Below are 18,023 nucleotides of genomic sequence, written 5' to 3' on the forward strand. Positions count from 1 at the left end.
ATCCCTTTGAAGAATAGAAAAAGGAACATTATAAGGAAGTAGGGTAGGGTTTCTGGTAGGTGTTAGATGACATGTTAAATTTGGCATCACGAATTTAACACAAGATGAGACCAATGTGTATTGCTTTCTGAGAAGCTCAGCTCAGCTGCTCCAGTAGAAGCAGGGTTGGGCCTTTGTGAAGTAGGTAAAATGGAGAGGTGAAGAAGCTGAGAGCTCTGCCAGGGAGTGAGGTGAATGACAGGCCATGGAATCTGAGCAGCTCCATTGCACGCGTGGAGTAGGCAGAGTTGGCTTTAACCAGGGTTGGGGCTTTTTGAGCAAGTACATCAAAGGGAGAAAGGGTGAAGGAGCTGACAGTATTTGCCAAGGAGGGATTATAATGGCAGACTAAGGAATCAAAGCTGAGTAAGAAGGGAAGTACAGTCATGAGGATGGTGACTGAAAGGTCAGTTAATCTGGGGTCTTGGTGAGACTAAAGAATTACTGAATAGAGTATGTGAGCTTAGTAGGTGAGGACAGGTATGGTGGCTATGAAGTGGGCTGCCTGAGATTGATCATCAAGGTCCAACAGGCCTGCTATAGCCCCGTAGCACTTTTGTGTGTATTACAAAAATCCCTTCTTTAATATACTTTATTTCCTCCTGCCAGAACAATTTTAATAATAAATATTCAAACCTATGATGCCTGTAAGGTGGGCGCACTTCTTTTAAATGCAGCATTGTTGTGTACCACACAATCTATACCACTGCAGGCAGAGATGACCTTGTGAGGCTGTGACTGTAGGAGGAGGTGGCTGAGGTGACACTGCCTGCCCTGGGCACCCCTGCCTGTGGAATGCTCCCCCTTTTCCATGGTACTGGAGGACCTGAGGATCATGCAGCAGCACTTATATGATAACGTCTACTCAGACGTGTGGCTCTATCATTTATGTTAATGTACCTGTGTGTCAGTTACAGCACAGTTCATCCAAAGATTAAAGTCAAAGGAGGTGTTAGAAATATGGCTTTTCTTTAACATAAAAGTTTGAAAAATTTATTTTTTCTTGAACTAGTGTCCTTAAAAAAGATACACTTTTTTTTTTTCCAGATATGTTTTTTCAGGTGATGACTAGGAAAGAAGTAAGTCATTGTTATTGAGTACCTACTATATACAGACCTAAAAATATCCTGAACAAATGGCAACCTAGGGAAAATTACTGCTAGGGGCTCCCTGAAGATAAATTCAAATTTCTCTTCAGTCAGTCAATCTTTTTATACATCTTACACCCTACTCTTGAATATGTTATTAAGTATACCTATAAATACTAACCTATGGAGACCACTACTTAGGATGAAATTACAGATTAAGTACATACATATATACTGAGAGTTACTATAAGCAAGGAGGTAGGAAAATTAAGAAGATATAGTCTCTGCTTTTAGGAAGCTCATTGATAAATTATATTATTTCCTGATAAATATTATGAATCAAGTACTATGGGAGATGTGGAATTTAATCGAGGCCAGTCTAGGTCAGAGCAGGCAGGCATCACATTGGAGGGTACCTCTGTACCAAGTCTTCAACAATGAGTAGGAGTTTGCTGGCAGTACAGTCGAAGGCATAGAGCAGTGAAGGGCCATGGCCAGGTGAAGGATGATGAGTACGCAGCATGGGAAAAGCAGAGCCCTAAGGAGAGGACTGGTGGGAAGTGGCACTGGAGAAGCAGGTTGGGCCAGACTGTGAAGGGCTTTGGGGCCATGCAAGGAATTGGCAACAGGGAGGCACGGGGATGTTTTTAAGGAGAGGAATAATATAAATTGATTTGTGTTTTAGGACTACTCTGGAGGGAGTAAAGACATTAGATGGGAATTGGAAGAGACTCACAGCAGAGAGACAGGTTTAGGAGGTGTAATAATTTAGACAAGAGATGATGAAGGTGTGTCATCCTCTCCAGCAGTGTGACCAGGGCTGCAGGGGCCAGGTGTGAAAGATTTCTGAGGCAGAAATGGTAGGATGAAGTGACTGCCTGGAGGTAAAGGAGTATGGCTGTAAGGAGAGGGAGGAGGCAAGGCTGATTGGTGGTTTCTAGCTGTGGAGACAGGGTGGTGGCTGTTAATTCCTAAGACCAGAATACAAGAGGAGGGGCAGGTAGATGCAAGCATATAGGTTTTCTCCTCGAAAAGAGCCATCAAAGAACTGTGGTATCTAAAACACTTAAGAGAAAACAAAAAGCTACCTATACTACCTTTTGACTACCATTATTACTTTATAATTTACTGAATACTTTGCTATTTACTACTGAGTACATGAAGAATGAGCCATCTAACAATTCATCATTCCTTCAGGATAAATGTTTTTAAATTACATACATTATATCACTCTATACATACAAAATTAAGTAACCTATACACAGATATTTTGTCTGTATCTTTTAAGCCAAGCATTTGTTATTAATAGGGGAATTTCGAAGATCTCTATGAGAAGAATGCATGAGCTTTAAATTATTAGATGGAATTATTTTCAGAACAAAGAAAATATGTATGAATATAAACTAATATAAATCCACAGCTTAAACTGTGTGAAGATGAGAAGTACAGGTAGATTCAGTTATACCTCTATACAACAAAGCATATCCCTTACTGATCATAGAACTCTGGCTTGTTCATTATTTCACTCACTCTTTCAGCACATATTTATTGGGTACCTATGGTCTGGAAATGTAATGATAAACAAAACAAATATGGCTCCAGTACTCAAGAAACTGACAGCTGAATGGCAGAGACAAACTGTTAACAAGCAAACTAAACATAAGTATATTTTGTGAGAAAGGTCAAGAAAAATCAAACAAGGTGTTGCAATGAAGAAAAATCAGGGAAATACCAGCTATATGGTTCAAAGGCAGCTTCATTAAAGAGTCAAATGAGAAACAGGCTGAGGTGGGAGGGTAGGCAGAAAGACACCCTAAACAGAAAGAATGAGCAGGAACTGAAAAAAGCCAGGGAGGCTGGAAGTGGGAAATGTGGCAGAGGTCAGAGAGGTAGGCAGGGATGTAACATTCATTCAGAATCTCTGTTATGTGATCAGCACTGTGGGAGAAGTATTTTTTAAGTATCATTTTATATTTAATTAAATGCTATTCTTAAAGCACTTTTAAATCCCCCATTTTATGCTAAATTTAGTCCCTTTTCTAAGTATAAAATTTTAAAAAAATTAGCACATGTGTTGTGGATGCCGTGGAGCACTACCCAGATCCTTCTCTTCAGAAATGAGGTGCTTATACCCACAGCAGCAGGGAGTGTTGGGTGAGTAAAATATGTCAGTGGAGTTCCTCTTTGGGACTTGCCCTCAGCCTAAGAGAGCAGACTCACCCAAGGTCACAGCCCTCATGGAGGGTAGGAGGGAAGCCAGTATCTAATGACTGGTCAGTGTAAGAGTATAAAGACCAGGTGCTCTTGCCTTAAGGTTGGACAACTCTGAGGGGTCATCCCAGCTCCAGAGTTCCCCATGGGATCTACTGAGACCTTTGCTGGGACTGCATCAGCTCCATCCTACTTTATTCAGTCTATTGCTCCCAAGGGTACACCCTCATAAACTTCCTGCCTAAAAACCTCTGTCTTTGAGTCTGTTGCCCAGAGAACCTGACCTAAGACAGCATGTAAATATTACATGTCTATGCATACATTTCTTGTCTTTTTTTTTTTTTTTTTTTGAGACATTATCTCGCTCTGTTGCCCAGGCTGGAGCGCAACCTCTGCCTCCCAGGTTCAAGTGATTCTCCTGCGTCAACCTCCTGAGTAGCTGGGATGACAGGTACCCACTACCACACCCAGCTAATTTTTTTGTATCTTTTAGTAGAAACAGGGTTTCATCACATTGCCCAGGTTGGTCATGAACTCCTGACCACAGGTGATCTGCCCACCTCAGTCTTGCAAAGTGCTGGGATTATAGGCGTGAGCCACTATGCCCAGCCTATGCATACATTTTTTATATTCAATATTTCAAATACTTGTTTCCTGTTTAGTATTTGGAGGGAATTTGGAAATAATGATTATGATGATAGAAGCTACAGAGCACTTACCTGTGTTAGGTTCTATGCCAAGAACTTTACAGGCATGCATATTTCATTTAATCTTTACAACAGCCCTTTACGATAGATATTATTGTCATAATATTTAATAAATTATGAACCTGGAGCTAGGGAGATTAAATAACTCGCCCACAATAACACAGCAAATAAAAGGCAGAAATAAGTCTAGAATCTAGTTGCTCTTAATGTACTGCTTTCCTAAGACTTGTTCACTTTAGTTGTGCATTAAATTCTATACTCCAATACTGTGGCATCCTATGATTTTACAGAAAACAAAAAACAACCACCAAAAAAATGCACTTGTTTTAAAATTTGTGTGCTTATATGCTTACTACTAACTTGTTACAAGAAGTTACAATGGAATTTTTATTAGTCCAATTGAATAATAATGACAAAGTAAACCCTAAATATTCTAAGATAAACTTTAAGAGATAATAGTATTAAACTGTTTATCAATTACATGGTCACAAACGTAACTGCTGTTGGAGGAGTCTATCGCCAACCAAAGATAGATGCTTGTTCCCAACGATGGTCATAAACATGGAGACCTTATCAAAAGTTGCAGAATAAGGTTAAAGACTTGCTAGATGTTTTCAAGGTAGCTACACAGCTACAAAGAGGAGATAATAAATTTTAAAAAAATCAAGACTCTGTGTAGAAGTCCCTATATACAGCTAGCAGGGGTCCCTGTATACAGCTAACTGTAAAGCAGATTAGTATTAATTTAAAAAATAAAAAAGATGAGAATACTGTGACTGGTGAAACTTCTGTTTTTAGTCTCATATTTTCATTTATCTCCTCCCTCTGAATATCCTTTCTCTCAACTGCTCTGACATTATGTAAGATTTCACAGTTTGATCCGTAAAGAAAAGATCAGATAGAATTGGAGGCCTTACCTGTCCAATGATGAGAGGAACCACAACAGTCATAAAAAGCTGAGAAAAAATAGATGTGAAAGGCACAGAAGAAGATGAACCAAGCTGTAAAACAAGAAACTAGGAGTTAGAATTACTTTGAATCGGTTATCAAGCATTAGTGTTTATAAATAATGCAATAAATAGATTCTCTCAGGTGCACCAAAAATTTGGTAGCTATCTACAAAGAATAAGTGAAGTTACCTCTAATTTTCTAAATTCAACACAAAAAACTGTTAAGTATTTTAAAATATAACTTTTATTGGGAGACTAAGATTGAGAAAAATATTGATTTGCAATCAACCTAAATTGCTTATTATTTTAGTAAAGTCATTCTGTGTTCATACAGTCTATAATCATATGGCATGATATTTCATCAACAATTACAGTTTATGTGATTTTTATTTCACCTGTCTGTAGACATCTAAAATAAATGTCTCATTCCCTTATCAAGATAACATTTTTATTTATGCAAATGAAATAGTTTCTAACTTTCCAACTCCTTCAAAACAAAGATAATGAATCTCAGATCCCGTAGAATTTTTTCTTACACGAGGTCTAGCAAATGGGAAATCCTGAAACATAACTTATTTTTCAACTTAAAATTTCAATATAGCTCCCCTAAATTTGTATGCTTTAACACTGTTTATAATTCCTATTTTTCTTCTTCCTAATTTTTTGATTCTTTCTTTGCTAACAATTACAATCTCAGGTTCATTAAGATGCTATTCCCTGCAGCACAAGAGTGCTTATCTACACACACAGTAACACACTCATGTTAGCCTCCATCACTAAGAATTGCTAAGTCTTCCCATGAACTTTTTAGTGTTGGTCAAAACCTCCTCTGTTTTTCAAACTTCTCTGGACAAACAATAGATGTTTTTCTCTTTCACAGGTTCATTTTGCAACCAGATTTACCAAACCGTCGATAATTGGCCCTTGGAACTTACTTTTCACCTTTCCCCTGCAGACTAAATCTAAATTTTCATATTTACCTAAGTTTAGTTACACTTGGAAATATCTTTTGGAAAATAATTTTTGTGAAAGGACACGGAAGTAGTGATGACTGAGGGTACAGAATGTCAAATAGAAGAAATCAAACATTTAGCTACTTGAAGTCAATAGCTCTGAATGAAGTGGTGTGGGAGCAGTGTTTTTTTGCATGAATGGTTGACCGAAATCTCTCCCCTGTGACATATTATATGAAATTCTGTCCCCCAGGTTCAGCCCCAGTCTGCATGCACTCAAAATGCCAAGAACATATGTCTGGCCATCACTGGCCCTGTGTTCACTGAAAACCAGCTTCAACACTGACCACTGGCTGTTTATTTAACCCATAAAAATTGGTGGTCTCTAGCCCTTTTTCTCCACAACCAATATAAACTAAAACGAAGAGAGACAAACAGAAAAAGTGAAACTGGTAAAGAACAAACAGGATTCCTGGTGTGTTAAATGTTGCATGGCTGTTAGATGTTTCTTTTTATGCAAAACCAAAATATTAAAAGCTAATAATTAAGCTCTATTTTAAAGCAACTATGTCTCTGAAGCACAAGGTGCTTAACAAATACATTCTCTCCACAAATATTAACCCTAAGGATATTCCTGGAGCAAGGACTGATATAAAGAAAAAATATATTCTACAGATAAATTGAGGCACTGGATGAATAGAAAAATAAACTTTAAAGAACAAAGTTTTCAAGTTCAAGAAGGTCCAGCTCAATGCTCTATTCCTAAGGTTTATAGAACTTGGAGAGAGGTAGCAAAATTAAGCTATAATCTTCATGTAAAAGACGATATTTCCTGCCTGAAATCGCTTCAGTGATTCACATATCCCTGGCTCCTCTTTCTATCTCAACTTTAATTATTAGGTTTTTAAATTTTTTAAATGAATAACCATTTCAAAGCTATATTCTCTCTTTAAGCACCCCAAAATAAAGAAAAACCCATTTCAACTTGGGTTTTAAAAAATATTATATATTTATAATGTCTCCATCCTTCACATACCAGACCATTGGCATATTCAATGTTTGGAAACCGCATGTTCTTAGAAGACAGTGGAACAAGGCTATGGGTTGAGGAGGTTGTCCATGATCTCTATGGTCCCTTTTCTGATCCACTTGATTGGAAACACAGGTTACAGCAGCCTTCGTCTGAGGCTCTGTCAGATCAGAGATCAGAGCAAGCTACTCAGGGATGTAATTAACTGGGTACACGAAGCCAGACGAGGTATGGCAGGGATGCTGGGGACAAAATCCCTCAGGATGGCTCCCTCAGAAGTGGCTCTGAAAGGAAGGAAACCTCAGTACTGGAGTCTAATTTGGCATAAGTCCTTTCTTTTGAATTGGCCACCAGACCTGTCACTGTGGTCAGTATGAAGATGCAGAGGACCCCTGGGGAAGTTTCTGATGCTATGAAGTATGCCCTGGCATCCAGAAGACAGAACAGCAAGCATCTGGCACAGCGCAGCCTGTGAGGACAGGACTAGAGAGACACAAAATCCAATAATTCTGCATGCAGAGGTGATTTTAACTAAAGCAGAAGGAAATATGCTGCTTGGGGTATTTGGTTCTTCATATTTTAATAGGGAACCTGTTGTGGTTTCTATTGTAAAGATCAGTATGTTTATGAGAAGCAGCAGTAATTTGCAGGTGAAGTTTTCAGGTTCAGAAGGTTGTATCAAGCAAGTGCCCTGGGCTTCACCAAGTACCGTGGCAGATTTAAAAGTAATATGTCTCATACTGTCAACCCATGGTTTAAGATATAGCATGTTAAGCAAGCAATCCAGTCCTTGGCTAATTTCTTGCAGAAATATGTAGTACTTTAAAGGAGGAAACTCATCATTAGCTTGGTTTCTTTGTTTTACTATCCTATGCTGAGAAGAAATCATTCACGAAAATTCAGTATGTGGCAATTTAGGATCTGTGCATTCAATCATTCAAGTAGTTACTTAGTGCTTCTTGTGAGCTAGGGGCATGTTCTCGACACTGCAGATACAACAGTAGACAAAAACGCCAAAACCCCTCCTGTCAAGCTGCTGCTTTTTAAAAGCTGAGGTCGGTGTGCATGCCTGTCCATCACCAAGTATACATGCACTCAATCCTGTCTCTGGAATGTTGTTTCCCCCACTTATAACTGGAAAAGTATGAGTCTTTTTCCAAGACTCAGTTCAAACATTACTTCTTCAGGAATTCTTTCCAAAACCTCCTCCCAAAATGCTGAATTGGCCACCCTCTCTTTTGTGAACCACTGTTCTCTGTATCTGAATTGCACCTCTTGGAATCCTTGGCTGTTCTTGCTTACAAATCTATGCTCCTGAAGGTTGGGACACTATATCATTCACATTTACAGTCCCAATGCCCAGCAGAGTGACCATGTTCTACATCTAGGGCAGTGGTTCTCAAATGTGAGCACATTGGAAACATCTGGAGGGCTTGTTAAAACACAGATTGATTTCCCCATCCTCACATTGTCTGATTCAAAAAGCCTGGGGAGAGGGATGGGAGTTGTGGTGAGAATTTGTATTTTTAACAAGGTCCCCAGTGGTGCTGCTGCTGCTGACTTGGGGGTTCACACTTTGAGAACTACTAATCTAGTACATAGTGGGTGTTCAACGAATGTGTGTCAATTAGTGAATGACTGTAATACGAAGGCGGAAAAAGCTTGCCAATGTTTTCATTCCATTCTTCCAACTTCATTCAGGTAAGCTGCAAACCTCTACTTAGTTCACAGACCCAAGAAAGGATCATCAGCCAGGTCTCCCAACCAGTTGTCTTCTATAATCTCAGTAGTAACATTTATCATGCACTTCCATGTGCCAGACACTGCTTTGTTTTATTTTTAAATAATTTCAACTTTTCCTTTAGATTCAAGGGGTACACGTACAGGTTTGTTACATGGGTATATTGCGTGATGCTGAAGTTTGGGATATAGACTATCCCATCACCCAGATAGTGATCATAGTACCAAACAGTTTTTCAAACCTTGCCCCCTTCCTCCCTCCCCACTCTATTAGTCCCTGGTGTCTCTTGTTGCCATCTTTATGTCCCTGAGTACCCAATATCCAAGCTCCCACTTCTAAGTGAGAACAATGTAGTATTTTGTTTTCAGTTCCTGTGTTAATTTGCTTAGGATAATGGGCTCTAGCTGTATCCATGTTGCTGCAAAGGATGTGATTTTGTTCTTTTTTATGGCTGTGTAGTATTCCATGGATGTATATGTACCACATTTTCTTTATCTAATCACCTAGGTTGATTCCATGTTTTTGTTATTTTGAATACTGCAATGATAAACATGTGAGTGTATGTATCTTTTTGATAACATGATTTATTTTGCTTTGAATATATATGCAGTAATGAGATTGCTGGGTTGAATGGTAGTTCTAACTTCTCTGAGGAATCTCCAAAACTGCTTTCCACAGACACTGAACTCATTTATATTCACACTAATAGTGCATCAGTGTTCTCTTTTTTCTGTAGTCTCTCCAGTATCTGTTGTTTTTTCACTTTTTAATAATAGCCATTCTGACTGGTGTGAGGTGGTGTCTCATTGTGGTTTTGATTTGTGTTTCTCTGATGATTAGTGATGTTGAGCTTTTTTTAAACTGTATTTGTTGGCCACTTGTATGTCTTCTTTTGAGAGGAAGACACTGCATTAAATGCTTACTGCATGTGGAATAATTTAATTCTCACAGCACCCCTTGATGTTGGTTTTATTATTACCCTCATTTTCACAAGAGGCAACAGTGGCACAGAACAGTTAAACAACCTGGACAAGGTCACCACAGCTAGAAAGTGACAGACAGAATCTAAACCCACAAGTGTAGCTCCAAAGCCCTCACACTTAACTCGTTACACTCTACTACACATTAGTTTTAGGTAGTACAGTGTGAAACAGGGAAAGGGGACATAAGTGAAAATCAAAGCTGGACTCCTCTTTTTGTGCCTATGTGAAAGACAGGGGGAGGGATGGGAGGAGGGGGATGAGGGGAGGGGGAAGGGGGCAAACCACAGAACACAGAAAATGATTGGAGGGACTGGTTTCTCGACTCTCCCAAGGATGGTACATAACTAGTGCCAGGGCAGATGCATTAGGGAGAAGTTAGTTCAATACACACAATGGATGCCCTAGGACATCAGGGCTTAATTCTCTAACTGGGCAGAGAGACACTGAGTGGAAGCAGGATTGGATGTTATCAACCCATTCAATCTAGAAACTATTTCATCTGGAAATAATCTGGGGGTCCACTTGGTAAAATAATATGGGGCAAACTAACCAGACTCAGAAAGACAAATAGGTAACAATTCTTGATGAAGAGATGTTGACTGTCTGTAGAATTACAGTTATCAACCTACAGTTAGAAAACAGATGGTGCATTTTAAATCACTCCTGTAAGTGAGCTGACCTGTAAATTGTCATTAATGCACCAGTTCTTCACTTGCTCTGCTGTGTAATCAGCCTTTTATCTCCTATCAGGGAAATCCATTAGCCACAGGCATCTACACTATTTGTGTCTCTTCCCAGCTATAAAACACTATTGTATTAAATAATTCACCCTTGATGATTGGTCTTCACTTTCATTAGCACTACATTCAGGGAACAATAAGAATAGATATTTACAGTAGATACTGTAGAATTATGAATGTTAACTCTCTTTTGCTAGGAAATCAGAAAGTAGCAGCTTCAGATGTAGAGCAGGATTTGTTGTCTTCCTGCTTGATTTCCACCTCTCCACATCACTCACAGAGCCCAGCCCTGGGGAAAGGGAAAGGGAAGAACGCTTGCTTACTATCGTGCCCACACACAGACACATTCATAATACCTGCATCTCCTTCCTGTCACAAAGATAAACATTTAAACAGAAGAAGGAAGAGTCTCCCCAGACCCCAATCCCCTCCCTATACACCATATAGTTCAGTTTTTCTTTCATTCCCGCTGCTCCTTCTCTCACAGGGATACATGTGAACTAAACTTACATAAAATTGTCAAGTAAATGTATACCAGGTGACAGACTCAATGTTAAAAAGACTATGATTTTTATCAAAATTAAATATGGCTATTAAACAGCCATACTGATTCAGTTGCATGCATCAAGCTAAAGTTGGGTTATTGTGTGGAAAGTATACATTTAGGAGAGGAAGTTATCTTTTTTAATATTTATATTCACAGTCTTTTTCCCTCTCTGAGAAATAAAGAAAAAAAGAGGCTTAGTAGATTTTATAAATATAAAAACATTATATAAAACATGGCTTCACTTTTCTTTTTGTTTATATGCTAGTTATTGTCCTTTTCTTAGTTTTGAGGTATAATTTACAAAAAGTACATCTATTAAAGGTGTACAACATGATGTTTTGATATATGTATATATTGCAAAATGATTACTACAATAAAGCTATTTAACATATCCATCACCTCACATAGTTACCTTTTTGTGTATGATCTTAAGAATATTTAAGATCTAATTACTTAGCAAATTTTAAATATGCAATACGTTATTATTATCTACAGTAACAATGCTGTACATTCAGTGTCCACAACTTACTGGCTTATAACTGTAAGTCTGCATCCTTTGGCCAACATCTCCCCATTTCTCCAACTCCCTGGCTCCTGGTAACCTCCCTTCTACTCTGTTTCTATGAGTTTGACTCTTTTAGATTCCACATATAAGTGAGATTATGCAGTATTTGTCTTTCTGTGTCTGGTTTATTTCACTTAGCATAATGTCCTCCAGTTCATCCATGTTATATGCTAATTTAAAATGTAAGATGAAAAGGTTACCTTCTAATAACTTTGATGGAAACTTAATGTGCGCAATCATAGGTTCAAGTTACTCAAGCCCGCACAGACTGTTTAGTGAAATGTGCCAAAATGAACTGTAAATTGGCTTATTCTAACCTAGAGGAAAGAGGAAAGCTGTGAGGAATTGAGCTTCCATGCCATGAAGGGCTGGAGGCAGAGATACTCAGAGGCCTTTAGGACCAAACTTTGCTCCCTAATTTTTGACCAAAGGATTTGGTCTTGTCAATCCTGAGTGTGGTTTGGGAACCAAAGGACCTGCTATTGCTAAATATTCTCTTAAGGAGAACACATGATTAAGTTCCTCCAGCTTGGTTACCAATAGGCAAGGGAGTAGCAAGGAACCAGTGTCTTTCCAACTCTGGATCGACCCTACCCTGTCAAGGAGCATGCCCTGGTAGCTGGTGCTGAAGAAAGAACTAAAGGGCAAGGGAAAAGCCTGGCTAGGACAAGACTGCCCCAACTCATCCCATGTCTCCAGCTCACTTCAGTGAAGTCTGAGAAGTCCCAGACCAGCAACGCAACAGGCCTTCTTGGGACAGTAGTCTTTAGTGGGGGAGGAAGTTTATCAATGTCACCTCTGTCACCTCTCGAGCATTTGAAAACTGCTTACCAGGTACTTCCCTTCCCGTAGTCAGAAGCTACCCTCAGCTTCAAGGGGAGATTTGTCTTCACTTGCTTTAGAACAAACACCACTGAGCACAAGGTAGAGAAATTGACTCAATGTGAAGCAACTGAGACAATCAGATGGCTAGTATCTTTTCAAGTGGTTTAGGTTTTATTATCATCTTATGCATCTCACACATGTGTGTCCATTAATTATGCAACCATAATTGGAAAAAAATTATAAAAAATAATCATTGTACATGACACTAATGGCTGTATACATTGTTTGTGTTCATAGTGATGGGATCAAAAGTTGAAGAATTTTCTATCATAGACAGCCAATTACTAGGCTGACTAGTAATACTAGTCTAATACAACTACTAATGATGACTGCAGCCTTGAAAGCTGCCCCTTGATCTCTTTCGCTGACCTGGACCTCTCTCTTCTATGAACTCCTATTAAGCACAGTTCGAACCACAGTTTAGCAGTCAATTTCTTCTCTAAATTTCTGCCATATTCTTGATTCTTGTTTGCCCAAATAAGTTTTAAGTTTCTTCAAGGCAATTATTACGCCCACTTCTTTTTCCTCTTACCTATGTTACTTAGGATATAATATTCAAGAAAAAGTAATTGTGTGCTGATAATATGTTTTAAAACAAACTGTGGGCCGAGGTGGGCAGATCATGAGGTCAGGAGATCGAGACCATGGTGAAACCCCGTCTCTACTAAAAATACAAAAATTAGCCTGGCATGGTAGCGGGCGCCTGTAGTCCCAGCTACTCGCGAGGCTGAGGCAGGAGAATGGCGTGAACCTGGGAGGCGGAGCTTGCAGTAAGCCGAGATAGTGCCACTGCACTCCAGCCTGGTGACAGAGCGAGACTCCATCTAAAAACAAAACAAACAAAAAACTGTGTCTCCCAAGAGGCATGCTTAGGAGCATAAACTGGAAGGAGCATTCAAGGGGAGGCCGACCCAGACTGAAAGTGCCTTGTATTCTCTACCAGTTGTGCAGTCTCGAGGGACAAAATCTCTCTGAACCTAGGTTTTCTCATATAAAGTGAATACCTCCAAAGCTAGTCATGCCTGTTACGTGGGATTACGCATCAAGTAACCATAATTAGCTACTCAATAAAAATTATTCTACCCAGAAAAACAAGGTTTCTTATGCAGAGATGTGAGAATTCAAACCTATTGAATTTAAGAGCTGCTGAAATGGAAACTAATAGGAGACACAGTCAGATCAAGGGAACATGTAGTCAGCCTAGAAACAGAGCCTGGTATGTATATATTCTGTATACATATGTGTTTGTGAATACACATGCATATATGTATATCAGTCCAATAGTCACAGTGCCTTATAAACCTACTTGCTGAGGGGCTGGCTCTCTAAGAAACCAAGTCATATAAAATCAGTTGATAGAAGAGCTAGCAGTGCCCCCACTTACTCAAGCGGTGCTTACATGATTCTGAATGGGTGAACATGTAGGCCAATGTTTGTCAAATACCCCAAGGTAATGATATGACCATCCCCACATATGAAGATGGTGTCACCTATGACTCCGAGGATGACTTTCAGCAGCAGTCAAAGCTTGCACTCCACATGTTTCAAGAGGTCTTGCTTGCTCAATTGTCCTTTATGGCTGGAGAGAGGAGAAGTGAGGCTTTGGTCTGTCGTTCTAATGGTAAAAACTCAAAGTGTTACTGACCTTTCTCTGCCAATTATGGACTTATTTAAATAAACTGATGGTCTGCAGAATTTGGGGGCTTGAGCCCATGACAACAACATCCAATACATGGTTTCCTTAGACTGCAATTACACAGATTTAGACTGATATGTTTCCATAGTGTGGACAGTTATCTTTGACCTACTTTGTCTTTCAGAGGGAGTAGGAAAGAAGCCTAGATATACAGGTAGCTTCCTTTCATTCCTCTTCTTAGAGTAAGCAAGATGTAGTTGGGGAGAAAGTATGAGTTAACTACTATGGAGACTGCACAACTGGTAGAGAACAGGGTTCCACAGAAGGAAAGGTTTCAAACTGCTTGATCAACTGTCCTAGTACTGTTCACTAGGGTTTAAAACCCAACCGCCTGACTTCACAGCCAAAATGCTTAACTCAGCCCTGTTGCTTCTTCATCTTAATTACCATCCTATACTACTTTTTAAGTTTTAGAATCTCTCTCCTTCAATATTCTCTATTATATGCTGCTGATAAAGACCATAATAACGGCTGCTAAACATAGTATTAGTGATAAACCACATCAAAGGAAAGCAAAGATATGCAAATTTTTAAGTGATGTTAGACATAACAGAGAATCAGAACCATGCAAATGAAAAGAAAACTGAAGTAAGCATGAGATCCGTTGAGAAACATTGGAAGTTTCTAGCTACCTTTTCATTCTCCTCAAATTAAAAATTTTCTTTCAGTAGAAAATTTATTGCAAAAAATCTACTTCTATTTAATGAAGTGTTTTCTATGTTAGTAATCTCCTTTGAAATATTATAACTGTGAAATAATTTCTAAGTTGAATTTTAATTATTTGTGTATATGTCCTATTTTCCCTATTAAACCATAAGATCTTTAATGAAAGGACCAATGTCAGATTAATCTTCGTAGTATTCACAATACACAATAGGTCTCAATAAAAGGATGATTATTTTGTTTAATGTTATTAAAAAACTGTAATTTATTTTTTATAGCAAATAAAAGGTAAGAGGTTATGAGTCAGGTTGAGTTCCTAACCTCCTAACCATTAATTTATCATTTGAATCATTCTAATCATTCATTACTCATCTACCTTTCTATTGCCCTCCTTCCAATACATATTTATTGAATACTTGGCATTGAAGATAAGGTAATGAATAAGACATGCACAATTCCAATTCCTGGCCTATTAGAAGTTAAAATCTAGTGGATACTTGCCACTTGTACACAACTTTGATGAAATAGCTCTTGCTAAGATTAATATGAAATTCCAAGTAATGAATTTATAAGTACAGTTTTTAAAGCTGGACAAGGCCTTAATTTATCCTCACAGACAGGAACTCCATGGACTGAGGAAGATACACTGACAAAATAAAGAAGAACAATAATTTCTGCCCTCGCCTAAATGAGAGATATGTTATTAAGATAATTGAGGTAATGTATTTGAAAGCACACTGGGTCCATGATAATCTGAATGCTTCTGTGCCCCTAAAATTTGTATATTGAAATCTAAACCCCTGGGTGCTGGTATTCGGAGATAGGACTTTGGGAAGTGATTAGGTCCTGAGGGTGGAGCCCTTATAAATGAATTAGTGCTCTTATAAAAGAGGCCCTAGAGAGCTGCCTTGCCCTTTCCACCTTCTAAGGACACAGCAAAAAGCAGCCATCTATGACCCAGAAAGCAGGCCTTTCCCAGACACTGAATCTGCCTTCATCTTGGACTTCCCAGCCTCCAGAACTGTCAGAAATAAATTTCTATTGATTATAAGCCACCCAGTTTGTGGTATTTTTTTACGGTAACCTGGATGAATTAAGACACGATCTAAGTAGTAAAAAGTGATACCTTGTAGTCCCAGCTACTCGGGAGGCTGAGGCAGGAGAATGGCGTAAACCCGGGAGGCGGAGCTTGCAGTGAGCTGAGATCCGGCCACTGCACTCCAGCCTGGGCGACAGAGTGAGACTCCGTCTCAAAAAAAAAAAAAAAAAAAAAAAAAAGTGATACTTCAGGGAAAGTTTCACTGCTCTCACTGCTGGCTATGGTAAACATCAGACTCACTTACACACAAGATTATAAAATTATAGATTATGTATAGTTGTAGAATCCTAAAGTTTTAAGTCTTAGGACTCAGCCCATGATTAAGATTTGAAGTAGTTGGCCAGCTGCTGCATTTCAGATGAGTGCTTTTGCGGAATCTTGATGTCCTCCTGGGATTCTTTTCTGTTTTTCTCTATGAAGTGTCAAATGTAACATTCGCATGGCTCTTTACAGTTTACAATATGCTTCCACAAAAATTAACTCATTTCATCTTATCATAATCTTCATTTTACAGAGGTAAAAACTGAGGCTGAGAAGGGTTAAAGAAAACCTACTTTTACATAACTGGTACTGGCTGCCAACTAAACCAGAATTTTATGTCTTTTCATCATACTGAGCTACCTCTCTACAAAGAGAGTGTGAGAGAAAGTGAACTCAGTTCCTTCAAAGTGGCTTCATAATAAAGAATATGTCTCTGAAGTTAGAGCATATAACAAGAAAACAGCAGTTTTAAAAATAGCTCCAACCCAACTTTTTGGACAGATGCATCCATTCATTTGTCCAACCATGCATTCACTTTCATTCAAAACATTCAAAAACATTCAAAAAATGTTTTTGAGTGACTTCAACTGTCAGGCACTATTTTGGGTATGGGGATTATGACAGTGACTAAAACAGATACAGTCCCTGCTCTCTTGTGATGCTTACATTCTAGTTGGAGAACACAGATAAACAAATTAACAAATGACTAAGATGTCATGAGATAATAACTGCTAACAGGAATATATGATGGTTAATTTTAATGTGTCAACTTGACTGAACTATGGGATGCCCAGATAGCTGGTAAAACATTGTTTCTGGGTGTATCTGTTTGGGTATGTCTGGAAGATATTAGCATTGAAATTAGTACACTGAGTAAAGAAGATCCACCCTCACCAATGGGGGCAAGTGTCATTCAATCCGCTGAGGGCCTGTATTGAACAAAAAGGCAGAAGTAGGGTGAATTTACTCCTGTTTTGAGCTGGGACATCCAACTTGTCCTGTACTTGGACACTGGGACTCTGGGTTCTTGGGTCTTTTGGCTCCAGGACCTATACCAGTCACCACCCACAGCCTCTAGTTCTTAGGCCTTCAAACTCAGACTGGAGCTAAGAGTTATACTATTGGTTCCTCTGATTCTCAGGCCTTTGGCCTTGGACTGAATTACATCACTGGATTTTCTGTTTTCCCAGCTTCCGGATAGCAGATAGTGGGACTTCTAGGCTCCATAATTGCATGAGTCAATTCCCATAATAAATCTCTCTCTCTAGGAGGCTACTATGCGCTGGAGCTCACTCCTTTTCTTCTGCTCAAGGACATGTTTCCATAAGCTCTCCCTTATTTTTTCTGTATCAGTTTTTCTCTCCATAACTGGGTTAATCCTACTGACACAAATGTGCTACTAATTTTCCCAATTGAAACAAAATCTTCTCTTCATATGTTATTACTTTGTTAGTACCCCATTTTCTGTACCCTTTACAGAAACATTTCTCCAAAAGAGTTATCAATTATCACTGTCTTTAACTCTTCTTCCATTCTTTCCTCAACCCATCCAATCAGGCTTTCAACTACACAACTTTGATGAAATAGCTCTTGTTAAGGTCCCCAATGACCTCTGTCTTCTTAAAACCAATGGTCAATTCTGAAACTTCATTTTATTTGAACTATTAGCAGCAACTGAAGTAGTTGATCACTCTCCTGTTTTTGAAATACATTCTCTGCTAAACTTCTAGGACACTAAAATTTTCAGTGTTCCTCCTACGCAAACTGGCCATTCCTTGGTCTACTTTGTGAATCTCTTACTATTGCAGTGTCCTAGCACTTGATCCTCTGATATCTTTCCTTTTTTATTATCACTTTCTTCCAGT

General features: G+C 38.8%; 1 protein-coding gene across 4 annotated transcripts in view; it reads right to left on the reverse strand.

The window, feature by feature from the left end:
* SLC10A7 (solute carrier family 10 member 7) overlaps positions 1-18,023 on the reverse strand; it is a 255,660-nt gene that overhangs the window by 45,036 nt on the left and 192,601 nt on the right. For all 4 annotated transcript variants that reach the window (XM_073017660.1, XM_007999927.3, XM_073017661.1 and 1 more), the window contains one exon: positions 4,963-5,046. In XM_073017660.1, the coding sequence (XP_072873761.1) occupies positions 4,963-5,046 (84 nt within the window). The remainder of the gene's footprint in view (positions 1-4,962; positions 5,047-18,023) is intronic.

The sequence above is a fragment of the Chlorocebus sabaeus genome, chromosome 7 (genome assembly GCF_047675955.1).
Source record: "Chlorocebus sabaeus isolate Y175 chromosome 7, mChlSab1.0.hap1, whole genome shotgun sequence".
Taxonomy (NCBI): domain Eukaryota; kingdom Metazoa; phylum Chordata; class Mammalia; order Primates; family Cercopithecidae; genus Chlorocebus; species Chlorocebus sabaeus.